Genomic DNA, 19,264 nt, shown 5'->3' on the forward strand with positions numbered 1-19,264 from the left:
ATAATCCATAGGGGGCGTGGTCAACTGGCGAGTCGAGGCGTCTTCTCCCGAACCATACACTTATTTTAATTATTGCTGAAAACTGAAGACTATTAACACAGTAAATAGCTCTGAGTGGCCTGAAACCAAAGTTTAATTTTGTGGACAAACAGAATTTATGTGGCGGGGGGCGGGGGAGGGGTGAATGTAGTCCCGGCGGGGCGGGGTCATGACCCCTGACGTCGGCGGCTCCGCGCGCATTTCGATTTGGCAGTTCCGGTCCTGCTCTCATTTTGGGGCAGGATGTGGGAGCGGCTGAACGGCGCGGCTGAGGAGTTTTATTCTCTCCTCCTTCAGTGAGTCTAGTCTCTTCTTTTGGCTGGGGTCCTGGGACAGCACTTCTTTCCCTGAGTATTGAATCCCCGCCTTAAGCTTCTTGCCGCTCTTTGGGGCTTAGCGCCTTGCCAGCTTTCCTGGGGTCCAGAAGTTGGGAAGAGGCTGGCTCTCAGCTCCTGGGTGGGATTGACCCCGTGAAGTCATCACACGAGGTGGCAGGTGGCAGGTGTTCCAAGAGGCGGTTTATGCCTTCTGCTGATGCAGACACTTGCCGTAAGCAGAGGCGTCTCCCAGGATGCGGAATACTAGGTGTTGGCGTCCTTCGCCTGTTTAAAGCTTTTTCGACTCCGAAAAGTGAAATGTGTTGGTCTGTTAATCTCTATCACTCGAGGTAGCTGCCACATGAGCTACAATTGTAATGATAGCAGATTGGTGTGTTGCGTTTTAAAACCACCTTTATTTTCACTGTGCTCCAAGACTTCGTCTTGTTCTTACAGTGAAGTACTACTACCAAGGAGAATACATCCTATGTAAAAATCTCATCCATAATTCTCAAATTTGACCATGCATCAGAATCACCTGAGGATTGTCAAAGCACAGATTGCTGGCCTCCACCTCCAGGGTTTCTGAATTAGCAGGTCTGGGGTGGAGCTAAAGAATCTATCCTCCTAACAAATAGGTGAAACGGATATGGCTGGGCATCACACTTTGAGAACCACTGTGTAATCTAGTCGATGATTTCCTAAATGTTACAATGTTTCATTGTTTATCTTCATTGCTTTTTTTTTCCTGCTTACAAAAGTAGTAATGCTTGTAAATGTTTTGAATAGAAAGAGCACTCACTTAAAAAAAAAAACAAAAAACTAGCATGTCTTGGACTTCCTTCATTGTGACACCCTATAGGTCTATCTCATTTTTTAACTGCTATATAGTATTTCATTCTATGGCTGTTTTATATTTATTTAAGATAAGGCTGGGGGCGGTGGTTCACGCTGTAATCCCAGCACTTTGGGAGGCCAGGGCGGGCGGATCACTTGAGGTCAGGAGTTCTAGACCAGCCTGGCCAACATGGCAAGACCCGGTCTCTACTAAAAATATAAAAATTAGCTGGGCGTGGTGGTGGGCACCAGTAATCCCAGCTACTTGGGAGAATTGCCTGAACCCAGGAGCCAGAGGTTGCAGTGAGCCAAGATCGTGCCATTGCACTCCAGCCTGGGCAACAGAGCAAGACTCTGTCTCAGAAAAAAACAAAAAACCAAGAACATAAAAGCCTCCTATTAGCCAGGCATGGTGGCGCATACCTGTAATCCCAGCTACTCTGGAGGCTGAGGCAGGGAGATTGCTTGAGCCTGGGAGTTGGAGGCCAGCCTTGGCAGCATAGTGACAGCTCGTTTCTAAAAATAAATTAATAAATAAGTCCCTTATTGAGACAACTTTATTTAGACCCTTTATTTCCTTTTCTTTTTCTTTATTTTCTTTTCTTTTTTTTTTTTTTTGGAGACAGAGTCTTGCCCTGCCAGCAGTCTGGAGTGCAGTGGTGTGATCTCAGCTCACTGCAACCTCTGCCTCCTGGGTTTAAGCAATTCTCCTGCTTCAGCCTCCCAAGTAGCTAGAACAGGTGCGTGCCACCATGCCTAGCTAATTTTTGTATTTTTAGTAGAGACAGGATTTCGCTATGTTGGCTAGGATGGTCTCAATCCCTTGACCTTGTGATCCACCCACCTCAGCCTCCCAAAGTGCTGGGATTATAGGCGTGAGCCACTGCACCTGGCCTAATTAGACCTTTTGTACTTCACATAGCAAGTATAACACTGTTTTCCCCCTTGCTGGGGGGAATTTTCACATGGGACCTGCGATCAATATCTGCAAAGCTGAATTAAATTTTTCCTCCAACTGGACATTCTACTTCTGAATTCTCTCTCTGAGTTAAGAGTTCTAATTCCAAACCCTCACCCCTGCCTTATCAATCCTCTATTCTCCATGCTGTATTCATTCAGACCATTATCAGTTCTCTGAAGTGCTACCAGTTATTCACAGCTATTTTCCTGGACTCCGAGTTATTACTCTCCATATTACTGTCAGATTTTTTTCCCATTTAAAATCTTTTAGTGAGTTCCTTTTGGCTTTCAGGATAAAGTTTAAGCCCTATAGTTAAATTTCTATTATAGCTTCCCGTATTTGCCTCTGAGCACTTATCACTTGGAACTGTGGTTTACTTGTTGGAATCCAGTCAGGACTATGAACCAGGGACTACACTTTTGATATTCTCAGTATCTCGCAGGAGTGGCTGGCCTCTGTTACACATGCTTGAGACATGATTGCAAGGCTGATTAAATAACATTCCTGAGTTATACATGAGACACAAACATCCGTAAGACTAAATCACAATCTTTCACAATATGGCAAAATGAATTGGCCATAGGCCTAGCTCTCCTATTTCTTTTTCAGGAAGTCGTTTAGTATTAGATCGAATAGATATAAATGGTATCTTGAAACAGTTCTGTTGGGTTCCTTCAATGACTAAAGATTCTTTTCTCTTTCAGGGTAGATCAGGCTGGTGTGTATTTTGGTATGTTAATGGGTTACAGTTTAAGAGCTTTAGATTCACTATTTTAAAACTTTCTTGAAGTAAAAGATAATGATTAAATGATATCCTAGAGTTTCATCCTGACATTTTAAAAGGAAATGTTCAACATAATCAAATTTACTAACTTTGAATAACAACTTATAAAATTGGAGGACAGATGCTTCCATCTTAGTCATAGAAATCTAAGGCCTGGGCCCCGTAAGTAACTTCTCTGTGGCTACTCTCTGAGTCAGTAACAGATGAGAATCCAACCATTGTTACTTTTGAAAGGTCATGTGGCAAGTTACATTTTAATTTTAACTGGTAATATTTAGACACAGGGTAGAGGTAGGCAACCCAATTTCCTGCTGCCTCTGAGAATTGAGTTGTACCCAATTGAGTGCAAGAGTCTATTAATCTCTGTCACAATTGTCTTTTTTCTCTTTTCTTCTTAATGCTTCTTTTCTGCTTTTTTTCTGTCTTCCCAGCTACATTTCGGGCTCCTGTAAGTATGTGCTTTTTGCCTTTGCCGTAGGTATCCTGTTGAGATAAAGTGATAGCTGACTCTTGAGTGTGAATAGCAGGAGAGATAATGTAGTTCTGTTTTTCACATGTGGTTCTGCATTTCAGGGAATATAATGAAGAAAAGAAAGGAATCCGGAGAGACCCGTTTCTCTATGAGGTATGAACACTTTGGTTTTCAAATACAACCCTAATTTTAAAATTGTCTGTTTCAATTTAATTTTATTTTATTTTAAAGCGGAGTCTTGCTCTGTTGCCCAGGCTGCAGTGCAGTGGTGTGATCTTGGCTCACTGCAACTTCCACTTCCCAGGTTCAAGCAATTCTCCTGTCTCAGCCTCTTCAGTAACTGGGACTATAGGCATGTACCACCACAACTGGCTAATTTTTGTATTTTCAGTAGAGACAGGGTTTAACCACATTGGTCAGGCTGGTCTTGAACTCTTGACCTCAGGTGATCCACCTTCCTCGGCCTCCCAAAGTGCTGGGATTACAGGTGTGAGCCACCGTGCCTGGCCAATTGTCTGTTTTTAAAAGTCAGGTTTATTGAAGTTAATTTACATACAGTAAATCTTATCCTTTTAGGGTACTGTTCCGTGACTTTTTTTTTTTTTGAGACAGAGTCTTGTTGTGTCACCCAGGCTGGAGTGCAGTAGCGCAATCTCAGCTCACTGCAACCTCTGCCTCCAGGGTTCAAGCAATTCTCCTGTCTCAGCCTCCTGAGTAGCTGGGACTACAGGTGTGTGCCACCACACCCAGCTAATTTTGTATTTTTAGTAGAGACAGGGTTTCACCATGTTGGCCAGGTTGGTCTTGAACTCCTGACCTCAAGTGATCCACCCACCTCAACCCTTCCGGGTGCGATGGTTCACGCCTGTAATCCCAGCACCCAAAGTGCTGGGATTACAGATGTGAGCCACCTGGTGGCACCCAGCCTGTTCTATGACTTCTGATAAATTATTTAGTCACCACCCCATAATCAAGATTTAGAACATTTCTATTATCTCCAAAAATTTTCTCGTGTCACTTTACAGTCAGCCCTTTTCCCTCCCCTAGTTCCTGGCAAACGTTAGTCTATTTTTTGTCTCTGTAGTTTTACTTTTTCCAGAATGTCATATAAATAAAATCACACAGCCTTTTGATTCTGGCTTCTTTCAATTAGTATAATGCATTTAAGGTGCGTCTATGTTGTTGTGTGTATTAGCCGTTCATATTTTATTTCTGAGTAGTATTCCATTGTATGGATGTATCATCGTTGGGTTATCCATTCACCAGGTGAAGGACATTTGGGTTGTTTCTAGTTTTTGGTCATTACGAAAGCTGCTATAAACCTTTATATACTCATTTAGCATCTCATGTGTGCTAAGTGTTTTATAAGTAAACTCTCCACAGGGGAGAGAAAACCTACATGCATGATATGATTAGCAAACTAAAATAAAGTGTGCATTAACAGACAAGCTGGGGGGAAATACTTGGGAAGCTGTAATATGTATATTTATCTTTGTGTGTGTGTGTGTGTGTGTGTGTGTGTGTGTGTGTGTGTGTGTATCCTCAAAAGCAATGAGAAAGATGGCCAGGTGTGATGGTTCACGCCTGTGATCCCAGCACTTTAGGAGGCTAAGGCAAGTAGATCACCTGAGGTCAGGAGTTTGAGACCAGCCTGGCCAATGTGGTGAAACCCCGGCTCTACTAAAAAACAGGAAAATTAGCCAGGCATGGTGGCGTGTGTCTGTAGTCCCAGCTACTCGGGAGGCTGAGGCAAGAGAATCACTTGAGCCTGGGAGGTGGAGGTTGCAGGAGCCAAGATTATGCCATCACACTCCAGCCTGCGCGACAGAGCAACACTCCGTCTAAAAAAAAAAAAAAAAAAAAAAAAAAAAAAAAAACAAAACACAGGTGTGGTAGCTCGCTTCTACAGTCCCAGCTACTCAGGAGGCTGAGGCAGGAGAATTGCTTGAACCTGGGAGTCAGAGGTTGCAGTTAGCAGAGATCTCTTAAGGAAAATGTCCATTCACTTGTATAGAACTGGTCTTTATGTATTTAGATAGTACAAATATATAAGTGTATATATAACATTGCTTGTTACCTGTTTTAACAGGCTGATGTCCAAGTGCAGTTGATCAGCAAAGGCCAACCAAACCCTTTGAAAAATATTCTAAATGAAAATGACATAGTATTCATAGTGGAAAAAGCGGTAAGTAGTGGTTTGGCTTTGTGGTTAATTCTCTATAACCAAATTTGGTTTCTTGGGAATAATCTAACATGTACATGTTTTAAAATCAGCATCAGTGAAAATCGGTTCTCCTTTTAGGAGTAAGTATAGTCCTGTCTAGTAGAAATAAATAACCACATTTACAATTTAAAATTTTCTAGTAGCCTCGTTAAGAGAAAGAAACAGGTAAAATTATCAGTAAGTTGATAACACTGACATTTCTTTTGTTGTTCAGTTCTGTGAATTTTAACATATATATTCTTGCAGTCACCACTGCAATCAGGATACATAGCAGTTTTGTCTAGGGGTAAAACCTCCCTTGTTCTTTTTTTTTTTTTTTTTTTTTTTTTTTTTTTTTTTTTGGGACGGATTTTCACTCATGTTACCCAGGCTGGAGTGCAATGGCGTGGCCTCAGCTCACCGCAACCTCCGCCTCCTGGGTTCAGGCAATTCTCCTGCCTCAGCCTCCTGAGTAGCTGGGATTACAGGCATGTGCCACCATGCCCAGCTAATTTTTTGTATTTTTAGTAGAGACGGGGTTTCACCGTGTTGACCAGGATGGTCTAGATCTCTTGACCTCGTGATCCACCCGCCTCGGCCTCCCAAAGTGCTGGGATTACAGGCTTGAGCCACCGCGCCCGGCCCCCTTGTTCTTATTATTGGCATGGCTGAGCTATTTAACTGTTTTGTAAACACATGGATAACGGTACCCACTAACACCAATAGCTGATTGCCCTAAAAGGAATAGAAACAAAAAGTAAGGGCTGTGGGCCTAAGGTTGTAGCCCAGAAAGAAGGTCTTCCCGTTCTGAGAGTGAAAAATCCAACAAAATCTGGGTTTCCTTGGTATTTTACCTTTAGCTAATCATTTTGTGCATGTTGGAGCCCTTCCTTTTCTACTTTGTTTTTGAGATGGTCTTGCTGTGTCTCCCAGGCTGCAGTGCAGTGGTACTGTCATGGCTCACTGCAGCCTCCACCTCCCAAGCTCAAGCGATCCTTCTACCTCAGCCTCCTGCTTAACTGGGACACCTGGCTGATTTTTTTTTGTTTTTGTTTTGGTAGACATAGGTCTCCCTGCGTTGCTCAGGTTTATCTTGACCTCTTGAGCTTAAGTGATCGTCTTCCTCAGCCTCCCAAAATGCTGGGATTACAGGCATGTGACACCATTGAGCACTTCCTTTTCTAAAGGCATCAGTTGCTTCCTTTGCCATTAGCAACTAAGGACAATATCTTTTTATAAGACAGTGGAAATGCTCCTGATGGCAAGATTTTTTGGTACCAAGCTAGTTTGTGGCTATTCTTGCCCAAACCCAATCTTTTGTGCTTACGGGTATAGAAACAAGTACATTATGTCTGCTTGTCCTTATTCTGTGGCATAGCAAAGAGTCAGGTGCTATCTTAGGTGCTCTTTTGTCTGGTTAAGTAATTAAGAGCATTTTTAAAGCCGTCAGAAAAGGAAGAAACAAGTCATATTGAAGAACTTCAGTCTGAAGAGACTGCCATATCCGATTTCTCTACTGGCGAAAATGTTGGACCACTTGCTTTACCAGTTGGGAAGGCAAGGTAAGTTTTCTCTTAGCATAGGGGTAGGAGTGGCAAGTAGGATTTAAATGGAAATGTTCTTATAAACATTGGAAAAAATAGGCTTCTAGCCCAGATATCCTCCTTCATCTCCCCCACCCCCTGATAAGTATACCCAACTAGGGATAGTTCTCCTTGAGTATCTGATCGGTATCCTAGACATGCCCAAGAATACTGCAGTTATGTTCCTTTTCTCTACTCCCATACCAATTTATTGTTGTTGTTTCTCAGTTGTTTTCCTTGTATGTAATCTGGTTCCCCTCCAGTCTTTCTTTTTCAAATGAAAACCTGACCAAGCTTCTTTCCTACTTAAAATCCTTGAGTGGTTCTTCATTGGCTTCATGATAAAATCCCAATTCCTTAAGAATGACGTAGGAACCTTCATTGTCTAGCCCCACTGGTCCTCCACCAGGAGTGGTACCACACGCAGGGGGAATTGGAAATACAGTGACTGAGAGGAGCTACTGGCATTTAGTGAACCTGGGCCGTGGGTGGTAGACATCCTGCGATGCGTGGGACTCTCCTGTACAATGAGCAGTTATCTCATCCAAGGTGCCATTCTCTTACCTAACCATGAAACAAACTTGAAGTCCCCTGGCTACCTCTCCAGCTTCCCTTCCTACTTCCCCACTGTGTAGCTATGTACAGCTCCCTCTGTCCAGCCTCCTCCTGCCTCCAAAACCAAAATGTCCTTGTCTTCAAGGTGTTCTGGCGGATGTAGTCATATACATACTAACAGAATGATGTGAGATTAATAACTACTGTAATAATGTTCACAAAGTTATTTCTATGTGCTGGTTTTTATTTTCCTCTATAGAATTTTTTTTTTTTGAGATGGAGTTTCACTCTTGTTGCCCAAGCTGGAGTGTAATGGCACGATCTCGGCTCACTGCAACCTCCGCCTCCCAGGTTCAAGTGATTCTCCTGCCTCAGCCTCCTGAGTATCTGGGATTACAGGCACGCCTGGCTAATTTTTTGTATTTTTAGTAGAAATGGGGTTTCACCATGTTAGCCAGGCTAATCTTGAACTCGTGACCTCAGGTGATCCGCCCGCCTCAGCCTTTCAAAGTGCTGGGATTACAGGTGTGAGCTACCATGCCTGGCCTAGAAATTTTAAAGGTTTAATCAGTCTCTTCCTTCACAGGTCCTTGATTTTAGTCATATTTAGCCTGTTTTTTCTCTACGACTTAAATGTTCATTTATTTGTATCATTTTCTCCTGCCAGTGTTTATGTGGGTTGATTCATGCGCTTATTTCTTTGCTCTCCATTTCTTCTTGCATTTTCATACCTTCCTTCTGGGATTATTTTACCTCTTTTTGCAAGTAAAGTCCTCTTGGACATCTGTTGGTAATAAATTTAGTTTTCATGTCTTTGAAAAATAAAAATTTAAGCCATGTATTTTGGTGACTTTCAATTTTGATATACTTTCAAACTTAGAGAAAAGTTACAAGAATAGTGCATGAACTTATGTATATCCTTAACCCAAAGTCACCAATTGCTTAGATTTTGCAGCATTTGCTTCTTTTTCTTCCCCTTTTCCTTTTTCTGTCTCTTGTGTCTCTTTCTAGATAGATAACATGCAAAGCAGTATATTGCTATATGTGTATTCACACATAATTTTATATGTATATTGTTATAACTATCATAACAACATTGTTTATAACTATATATACTGTGTGTTTATATACATGTGGTAAGACACACACACATACCATTTTAAAAATGAGGTATTGACAATGTAGTGAAGATACTGTATTCTTCTACACCTAAATACTCCACTGTGTATTTTCTGTGAACAAACACATTCTCTTCCATAGCCATGGAACAATGATCAGAATCTGGAAATTTAATATCATTATATTACCGTTATCTAATCAGAGCCCATATTCAAATCTTGTTAACTGTCTCACTGACTAATGACTGAGCATCATTTCGTGTTTATTGACTCCTACTACTTTTAGATGAATCTCACATCCTGCCTCTTCCACTTCAACTGAACTTCCACTCCTGCTGAACCCCCAACCCTCGCCAGATTGAAGCTCCCTGCTCATAGTAGCTCCAGTCCTGTCTTACTCTGTCACTTTCTGGTGCATGCATTTTGATCTGCCTGGCAAACCTATTAATAGACGAAATATACAAATATACATCTTGCTACTTAATTTTTAGGTTGTTATTTCTGTGAGACCCCCTCATATCTTTTTAAAAGAAAATTCTCTTTAGGTCTGGTAGCTTGCACCTATAATCCCTCCCCTGTGGGAGGCTAAGGCAGAAGAATTGCTTGAGGCAAGGAGCTTGAGACCAGCCTGGGCAACATAGCAAGACTCTGTCTCTACAAAAATACAAATAAGCCTGAGGCAGTGGCTTGTGTCTGTATTCCCAGCTACTTGGGAGGCTGAGATAGGAGGATCACTTGAGCCCAGGAGGCCGAGGCTGCAGTGAGCTGTGATCACACCGCTGTGTTCCAGCCTGGGCAACAGAGTGAGACCCTGTCTCTAAGACAAAGAAATTCTAGGAATGGGGCCGGGCGCGGTGGCTCACGCTTGTAATCCCAGCACTTTGGGAGGCCGAGGCGGGTGGATCACGAGGTCAAGAGATCGAGACCATCCTGGTCAACCAGGTGAAACTCCGTCTCTACTAAAACTACAAAAAATTAGCTGGGCATGGTGGCGTGTGCCTGTAATCCCAGCTACTCAGGAGGCTGAGGCAGGAGAATTGCCTGAACCCAGGAGGCGGAGGTTGCGGTGAGCCGAGATCGCGCCATTGCACTCCAGCCTGGGTAACAAGAGCGAAACTCCGTCTCAAAAAAAAAAAAAAAAAAGAAATTCTAGGAATGGAAATCTCTATAATTTGTTCTTACCCTTGTTTTAAAGACAGTTAATTGGACTTTACACCATGGCTCACAATCCTAATATGACCCATTTGAAGATTAATCTGCCAGTTACTGCCCTTCCTCCCCTTTGGGTAAGATGTGACAGTTCAGATCCTGAAGGTACTTGTTGGCTGGGAGCTGAGCTTATCACAACAAACGACAACATTACAGGAATTGTCTTATATGTGGTCAGTTGTAAAGGTGAGTGCGCTCTCATGTGTGTGTATGTGTGTATTCATTTGTATAGTTACTGTTTCATGTTTTTTACTGAAAACTGATTTTGTTATGATGAAAGTGCACAAAGCAGAACTTGCATTAATCACCATAAATCTAGTGTGTAGCTTGCAGCACATGGGAGGTATTCCAGAAACACATCTCCAAAAGTCTGGACAGGAGGCTTACACCTCTTTGATTTGGGTTTCATTTTATTTCTGTGTGTATATTATTGAAAATTTTCAATGGAAGATACAAAACTGAATACAATGACAGTATGTTTCCAATCTCAAGACATTTAATTGTCTTTTTGGTGGTAGTATTGACCCTCATTCCACTTTATTTTTTATTTACTTATTTTTTCTAGAGACATGGCCTCACTCTATAGCACAGGTTGGAGTACAGTAGTGCATTCATAGGTCACCGCAGCCTCAAACTCCTGGGCTCAAATGATCTTCCCACCATATCCTCCTGAATAGCTGAGACTACAGGAGAGCACAACCATGCGCAGCTCATTTTATGTTTAGTTTTAGTTTTTAAGAGACAGGGTCCCACTATATTGCCCAGGCCAGTCTCAAACTCCTTGCCTGAAGTCGTCTGTCTACCTCAACGTCCTAAGTAGCTGGGATTACAGGCAAGTACTGCTGCACCTGGCTGTTCCACTTAAATTTTTTTTTTTTTTTTTTAGTTTTTTGAGACAGTATCTTACTCTGTCACCCAGGCTGGAGTACAGTGGCGCGATCATGGCTCACTGCAGACTCAACCTTCTGGGCTCAGGTAATTCTCTCACCTCAGCCTCCCAAGTAGTTGGGACTACAGGCACACACCACCACACCTGGCTTTTTTTTTTTTTTAATTTTTTTGTAGAGACAGGGTCTTGCTGTGTTGCCCAGGCTGGTCTTGAACTCCTGGGTTCAAACAATCCTCCCTCCTCAGCCTCCTAAAATACTGGGATTATACACGTGAGTCACCATGCCCAACCCACTTTCATTCTCTTAAAAACATTTCACTTACCTGTGATTTAGAATTTAACAGTTATTTTGTTGAGTTGCTGTACACTCCGAATTTGAGGAATTGCAGTTTTCTAGCTCTAACAATGTAATTTTGAGTTGTGCCTTTACATTTTTTCCTTTCATTTCCTATAGCTGATAAAAATTATTCTGTAAATCTTGAAAACCTAAAAAATTTACACAAGAAAAGGCATCACTTGTCTACTGTAAGTGTTTTGCTTCTATTCATATTATTTTCTTCAAATTGTTACCAACCTGCCTTCCTAGTGTACAGGGTTTTTTTGCATTCCTAAGATGACTAGATATTTTTCTGTAGTATGAAAATGTTTATGTTTATTTTCATATCAGCTAATGACCAACATTAAAATACCTTCTTACCTGTTAGCTAATCTTTGTGGTTTAAAAGAACCGTCTTATTTTTCCATTTGGGACAAAAGTATGGCATATGTGCTTTTTCTTCTTTTGGGACAAGGATCGAAATAGTTCTGGTAATGGACCTTTGGCCATGTGGAAGCACAGCTAAATGGTCTGCTGGGTGCAATCTTTTCAGGTGTCATCCAAAGGCTTTGCCCAGTACGAGCTCTGTAAGTCCTCTGCCTTGGATGATGCAGTCACCGCATCACAAACTGCGATCACTTTGGATATTTCCTGGAGTCCTGTGGATGAGATTCTTCAAATCCCTCCACTCTCTTCAACTGCAGCTCTGGTAAGAGTGGGCCCCGTTTCCTTGTCAGGTTCATGAGGCTCCTAAGTGTTGACTGACTTGCTTGTTGCTGGTGTGCCATGCTTCCAGCCTCGGCACTTTTGTGAGGCTGGACAACTCTAAAAGGGCCACCTTGCCACTAACGTGTCACCAGGGCAACCAGAGAAGGTTTTGTTGGTCATCTGATCTATCAGTTGCCCTTAGCCCTATAGTAATGCAACTTAAGAATTTTCTGGTGATAAAGTGTCTTGAGTGGTGGCTCAAGAGGGATTGTTTTGTTTTTTTTTTTGTTTTTTGAGATTGAGTTTCACTCTGTCACCCAGGCTGGAGTGCAGTGGCATGACCGTTGCTCATTGCAGCCCCGAACTCCTGTGCTCAAGCAGTCCTCCCACCTCAGCCTCCTGAGTAGCTGGGACTGCAGGCACATGTCACCAGACCTAATTTCCCAAGCTGGTTTCAAACCAGCTCAAGTGGCCCTCCCACCTCCACCTCCCAAAGTGGCTCACGCTGGGATTATAGGCATGAGCCACTGCGCCTAGCCCTATTACACTTAAAAGGGTGGAGATAGTGGTAACACATCAAGAATCATCATAATATTAAGCCCTTTCACTGTATATTTATTTATTTATTTATTTTGAGATGGAGTCTTACTCTGTCACCTAGGCTGGAGTGCAGTGGCACAATTTTGGCTCACTGCAACCTAACCTCTGCCTCCTGGGTTGGAGCAGTTCTGCCTCAGCCTCCCAAGTAGCTGGGGTTACAGATGTGCACCACCATGCCAGGCTAATTTTTGTATTTTTAGTAGAGACGGAGTTTTGCCATGTTGTCGAGGCTGGTCTTGAACTCCTGACCTCAGGTGATCTGCCCACCTCGGCCTCCCAGAGTGCTGGGATTACAGGCGTGAGCTACCACGCCTGGCCTATATTTCTAGGAATCTGTCTTAAGAAATTAGTCAAAATTGCTAACAAAGCTTCGTGGGTAAGAATAGTGCAGTGATCCAGCTGTGTTTCCAAAATGCTGTAAACAAAACCAGAATGTTCAGTAGGGGATACTTAAAACAGATTTTTTTTTTTTTTTAAGTTGGAGTTTGGTTGCTCTGTCTCCCAGGCTGGAGTGCAGTGGCATCATCTCGGCTCACTGCCACCTCTGCCTCCTGGGTTCAAGCAATTCTTCTGCCACCACACCCAGCTAATTTTTTTTTTTTTAAGAGATGGGGTTTCTCCATGTTGGTCAGGCTGGTCTGAAACTCCCGACCTCAGGTGATCTGCCCCACTTCAGCCTCCCAGAGTGCTAGGATTACAGGTGTGAGCCACTGTACTCAGCATTTTTTTTTTTTTGTAGTTTTAGTAGCGACAGGGTTTCACCATGTTGGCCAGGCTGGTCTCCAACTCCAGACCTCAAGTTACCCCCCCGCCCCGCCTCGGCCTCCCAAAGTGCCGGCATTATAGCCGTGAGCCCCCACACCTGGCCTAAAATCGATTTCATGATGAAATATTATACAGTCTTTAAAAGCATGTTTTAAAATCTTGAATATCAATAATAGGATATGCTTATTATCAAACAAAAAGAAAAAAGAAAAATTATAAAATTATGCAATGGGATCTCAACTATAATTTAAAAAAAATGTATATACAGAAGCCTGGATAGTGTTAATAGTGGTTCCCTCAGAGTGGCAAGATGATGGATAATTATATTCTTCTTTTGAGACAGAGTCTCACTCTGACCCAGGTGGGAGTGCAGTGGCATGATCTTGGCTCTGCAACCTCCGCCTCCTGGGTTCAAGTGATTCTCCTGCCTCAGCCTCCTAAGTAGCTGATATTACAGGGGCATGCCACCACACCCAGCTAATTTTTGTATTTTTAGTAGAGATAGGGTATTACCATGTTGGCCAGGCTGGTCCCGAACTCCTGACCTCAAGTGATCCACCTGCCTCGGCCTCCCAGAGTGCTAGGATTACAGGCTTGAGCCACCGTGCCTGGCCATGGATAATTATATTCTTTATACTTTTCCTGTAATAGGAATTGACATACATCGGCATTTATGTTACTTTTTCTTTTTTTTTTTTTTTGAGACAGTCTTGCTGTGTTGCCAGGTGCCAGGCTGGAGTATAGTGGTGCGATCTCAGCTCACTGCAACCTCCACCTCCTGGGTTCAAGTAATTCTCCTGCCTCAGCCTCCCGAGTAGCTGGGACTACAGATGTGCACTACCACGCCCAGCTAATTTTTATATTTTAGTACAGACAGGGTTTCACTATGTTGGCCAGGATGGTTTCAATCTGTTGACCTGATGATCCGCCTGCCTTGGCCTCCCAAAGTGCTGGGATTACAGGCGTGAGCCACCGCGTCCGGCCGCTCTTTTTCTTTTTTTATGTTTGCAATCTTAGGTTTTAAGACGTCGGCCTCAGGCTAGGACAGCACACTATTGGTTTAGTTAGAAGGAGTCTAATAAAGAGATTTAATGGGAGACTTCATTTTGGTTTGTGATAATCTAAGTTATCACTGAACCCTGAGATATATTTATTTAAATTTCTCCTGCCTTATCCTCCTGGAAATTCCTTGGGAAAAGGCAGGAGAGCATGTGAGGAGGGCAGTTGTTCCACATAAGTACAATTGTTTGTGGCACAGCAAGAGGATACAGTGGTTTTAATTTAGGTTATTGGATCAAGATGGCAAAATCTGTAGTATCTCTCAGTAAGATGTGCTAAATGATGTGTTGACCTAATTTTTCAATTCATTGATCCTTTATGAAATATATTTTTTAATGTGTGAAGGATAGTTTGAAATGCAGGTATAACACTTAATGTAGAGAAGATGGGAACAGTCGTGGAAAACTGACAGACTTTGGAAACCTTTCAGAATATTAAAGTGGAATTGGGAGAGCCCAGAGGTCCTTTGAAATATCTCTACAGAGAACTGAAATTTCTTCTTGTGAGTATCCTTCTAGAATTCCCTTCCTGAAATCTCATGTTTTTATAAAAATATGTGCTGTTACTGCTTTTACTTAGGTTTGAGTTCTTTAGAGTTTGTTCAGATGTTATGTATCCATTAGATGCTCTGACAGTTTGGGCAGTTTAATTTTACTTCTGTGGTAGTTGTCCTTAGAATTAACGGGAGCATTAGGTGGTTACTAACTATAGTTCTCCCACCCTTTTCTGCTGGAATGTTTGATTTTATTATGATCAGCTGCCAATTTATTCCAAATGCATATGTAAGACTGGATGTGTTGGCTCATGCCTGTAATCCCAACACTTCAGCATTACTGCCTAGGTGGGCAGATCATTTGAGGTCAGGAGTTTGATACCAGCCTGACCAACATGGCAAAACCCTGTCTCTACTAAAAATAGAAAAATTAGCTGGTTGTGGTGGTGGGTGCCTGTAATCCCAGCTACTCAGGAGGCTAAGGCAAGAGAATTGCTTGAACGTGGGAGGTGGAGTTTGCAGTGAGCAGAGATTGTGCCACTGCACTCCAACCTGGGCAACAGAGCAAGACTCCATCTCAAAAACAAACAAACAAAGCATATATAAGCTGCTTGTTTGATAGCTGAGATTTTGATTGATGCTAAAGATTAATGAACATGTGTTTCAAGAATTTTGTGCTTCAGTAAGTTTAGCTCTAGTCTGCAAATATGATCTCAAGAGAGTACCTCATTTTAATGCAGTAGAAATTCCGAATGTCTTAACCTGTCATACAAAGCCAATTACAATCCAGCTGCTGTCCTACATTTTTTCTTTTGTTTTTACATTTTTAAAAATATTTTTTTGTAGAGACAGGGTTTCTCCCTATGTTGCCCAGGTTGGTTTTGAATTCCTGGGCAGGAAAATGACATGATCTAGTTAAGAATTCCTCTATCACAAGGACCAAGGATGGATTCCTAGGAAAGAGAAAATAAAACATTTCTCAACTGAAATGCTATCATCCCCCACTCCCAGAATGGTCTTTAGAAAAATGTAAAGATGACTGGGCGTGGTGGCTCATGCCTATAATCCCAGCACTTTGGGAGGCTGAAGTGGGTGGATCACTTGAGGTCAGGAGTTCAAGACCAGCCTGGCCTACAAGGTGAAACCCCATCTATGCTAAAAATATAAACAAATTAGCTGGGTATGGTGGTGGGCACCTGTAATCCCAGCTACGGGGGAGCCTGAGGTAGGAAAATCACTTGAACCTGGTAGGCAGAGGTTGTAGTGAGCTGAGACTGCATCACTGCACTCCAGCCTGGGTGACAGAGCAAGACTCTGTCACCAAAAATAAATAAATAAATAAAAGAGGGCCGGGCGCGGTGGCTCAAGCCTGTAATCCCAGCACTTTGGGAGGCCGAGGCGGGTGGATCACGAGGTCAAGAGATCGAGACCATCCTGGTCAACACGGTGAAACCCCGTGTCTACTAAAAATACAAAAAATTAGCTGGGCATGGTGGCACGTGCCTGTAATCCCAGCGACTCAGGAGGCTGAGGCAGGAGAATTGCCTGAACCCAGGAGGCGGAGGTTGCGGTGAGCCGAGATCGCGCCATTGCACTCCAGCCTGGGTAACAAGAGCGAAACTCCACCCCCAAAAAAATAAATAAATAAATAAATAAATAAATAAATAAATAAATAAAAAAAAGAAAAAAGAAATAGGTCTTACTGAAGTGAAATATGAGATTTCTAGCCTGGGAAATTGAAGGAATGGTGGAACCACAGACAGAAATGGGGGGTTTTGAAAGAGGATCTAGTCTGAAGAAGATAGTTTCATTTTCAACAATATCAAGTGTTGACAAAGATGGAGAGAAATCAGAACCCTCATACACTGCTGGCAAGAATGTTAAAATAACTCTGGACAACAGTTATACTTTGGCAGTTCCTCAAAAGTTAAATATAACTCCACCCAAGAGATGCAAAAACATGTCTACACAAAAACTCGTATGTAAATGTTCATGGAAGCATTACTCATAATAGCCAAAAAGTAGAAACAACTAAAATGTCTGATGAATGAACAAAATGTGGCAGATCCACACACAATGGGAATGGAATGCTATTTGGCAATAAGAAGACAAGAACTACAGAAAGTAGATTAGTGGTTGCCAGGGGCTGATGGGAGTAAGAAGTGAGTGCTGATAGGTAGGTGCAGGGTTTCACTTTGAGGTGATGAAAATGTTGTAAAATTAATTATGGTGATGGTTGTACAACCTGGTAAACATACTAAAAACCACTAAATTGTACACTTAAAATAGATGAATTTTCCTGCCAGCCTATGGCTCCCACATTTGAGTTGCAACTGAAGTTCCACATTGTTCCACTGGCTCTTGTGGCCTTACTTGACTGCTTAAGTCCACTGAGATATTGTATGTATGTGCATACATATTTATATTATTTTAAGATACACTTTCACTTACTGTTTACACGTATGCACCCCCAGACCATTTCATTTGTCTTATCTGTCTGTCTTTACCAAAGTTACAAGCATCTCCAGGGCAAACCCAGTATCCTCAGTCTTAAGTCCTCTGTGGCACCTATGCACATAGCATCATTGTTCAGAGCACCATCTTTGGGATCAGACCACTGGGTATATACCCTGGCACCATCAGTTACTAATTGCATGACCATGAGCAAGTTACTGAACCTCTCTTAGCCTTAATGAGATGAGAATAATAATATCTACTGTAGAGTTTCATGAGGATTAAGTAACGTGCTGTATATAAAGCACCACAGCAGTACCTGGCATGTAATAAACACGCAAGAAATGTTACTGCAATTAACATTGTGATAACATACATCCTTATTGATAAAAGAGTGTTTTCTGCTAACAAGTTTTTGGGGTTTTTAAATCTCCCGTAGGTTTTGGCTGATGGTTTGAGGACTGGTGTAACTGAATGGCTCGAGCCTCTGGAAGCAAAATCTGCTGTTGAACTTGTGCAGGAATTTCTGAATGGTGTATTACTTGTTTTTATTAATTGAGAATTTATACTTGATATGTTCATATATGTTTCTCTTTAGGCTTGATATTCTTTTTGATTGGTATATATTCAAAGCTATGAGATCTGTTATGGTCAGAGGGACAGCTTTTGTTCTGAATTGCTAACAGTAGAGATCTAAGTCATTGTAAGAATTAATAAGATTTAATTTATATTTGAGACTGAAGGAAACAGAGATGAAGCAGTAGTCTTTGAATACCTACCATGTGCCTGATGCCATGTGTCAGGGGCTTTTCTGTTACCTCAGTTTATCCTCACACCCTACCTGATGGGTGTCTATTATAACCTCCTCCAAAGAGTTCAGTGATTTGCTAAAATCCCCACTTATATTCTAAAATCTCCACTTATACCCCATTTACCATTTGAAAATAGGATTAGGATGGAAATAATTTGGAAAGCAGAAAAATGAAGAGCTAATACACTTTTGCCAATTTCTAGACTTAAATAAACTGGATGGATTTGGTGATGCTACAGAACAAGACACTGAGGTAAGTAATTAATATTGGTTAGAAATACACACAGAAATAGCATGCATGCATTCATTCATTCATTCGTTTATTTAGAGACAGAGTCTCGCTCTGTCCCCAAGCTAGAATGCAATGGCGAGATCTTGGCTAACTATATAACCCCTGCCACGCAGGTTCAAGCAATTCTCCTGCCTCAGCCTCCCAAGTAGCTGGAATTCCAGGCGCGTGCCATCACACCCAGCTAATTTTTTGTATCTTTAGTAGAGATGGGGTTTACCATGTTGGCCAGGCTGGTCTCAAACTCTTGACCTCATGATCCCCCCACCTTGGCCTCCCAAAGTGCTGGGATTACAGGCTCGAGCCACCGCGCTGGCCAGAAATAGCTTTTAAAATTCGGTTATGCCGACATCTTTCATGTTGTACCCTCACAAATGGATTTGGTATATCAAGACAGCATTTAGGGGGAGTTTTTGTTGATCTTTAATGTCAGCACTGGTTATTGTTTTCCTTAAGAACGGATAAATATTTTAATTTTTTTTTTTTTTTTTTTTTTTTTTTTTTTTTTTTGAGACGGAGTCTTACTCTGTCGCCTAGGCTTGGAGTGCAGTGGTGTGATCTTGGCTCACTGCAACTTCTACCTCCCGGTTCAAGTGATTCTCCTGCCTCAGCCTCCCGAGTAGCTGGGACTACAGGTGTGTGCCACCATGCCTGGCTAATTTTTTGTATTTTTAGTAGAGACAGGGTTTCACTTGTTAGCCAGGATGGTCTCGAACTCCTGACCTCATGATCTACCCACCTCAGCCTCCCAGAGCTAGGATTACAGGTGTGAGCCACTGTACCTGTTGGTACCAACAGGTAC

At 42.2% G+C, this 19,264-nt stretch overlaps 1 protein-coding gene and 1 long non-coding RNA gene across 5 annotated transcripts in view; one reads left to right on the plus strand and one right to left on the minus strand.

Annotated features, from left to right (window-relative positions):
* The first annotated feature begins 34 nt into the window (after positions 1-34).
* The window catches only part of ZWILCH (zwilch kinetochore protein), a 42,540-nt gene continuing 23,310 nt past the window's right edge, over positions 35-19,264 (plus strand). For 2 of the 4 annotated variants that reach the window (XR_004260668.1, XM_032251040.1), the window contains exons 1-10: positions 35-335; positions 3,512-3,563; positions 5,500-5,595; positions 7,057-7,175; positions 10,065-10,264; positions 11,422-11,492; positions 11,837-11,992; positions 14,846-14,917; positions 17,802-17,895; positions 18,377-18,426. Coding sequence is in view for 3 of the 4 variants with exons in the window: in XM_032251040.1 (XP_032106931.1) it covers positions 283-335; positions 3,512-3,563; positions 5,500-5,595; positions 7,057-7,175; positions 10,065-10,264; positions 11,422-11,492; positions 11,837-11,992; positions 14,846-14,917; positions 17,802-17,895; positions 18,377-18,426 (963 nt within the window). In the remaining variant the exon portion in view is untranslated. Of the gene's footprint in view, positions 336-383; positions 589-3,370; positions 3,387-3,511; positions 3,564-5,499; positions 5,596-7,056; positions 7,176-10,064; positions 10,265-11,421; positions 11,493-11,836; positions 11,993-14,845; positions 14,918-17,801; positions 17,896-18,376; positions 18,427-19,264 lie in introns of those variants that run through there. The other 2 variants (XM_032251042.1, XM_032251041.1) reach the window with 2 other exon arrangements.
* Positions 18,152-19,264, minus strand: part of LOC116532003 — a 16,594-nt gene continuing 15,481 nt past the window's right edge. Inside the window, exon 3 of the long non-coding RNA XR_004260669.1 lies at positions 18,152-18,281. This is a non-coding gene — a long non-coding RNA (uncharacterized LOC116532003). The remainder of the gene's footprint in view (positions 18,282-19,264) is intronic.

Source organism: Sapajus apella, unplaced genomic scaffold, assembly GCF_009761245.1.
Source record: "Sapajus apella isolate SASKATOON/1434 unplaced genomic scaffold, GSC_monkey_1.0 scaffold74, whole genome shotgun sequence".
Taxonomy (NCBI): domain Eukaryota; kingdom Metazoa; phylum Chordata; class Mammalia; order Primates; family Cebidae; genus Sapajus; species Sapajus apella.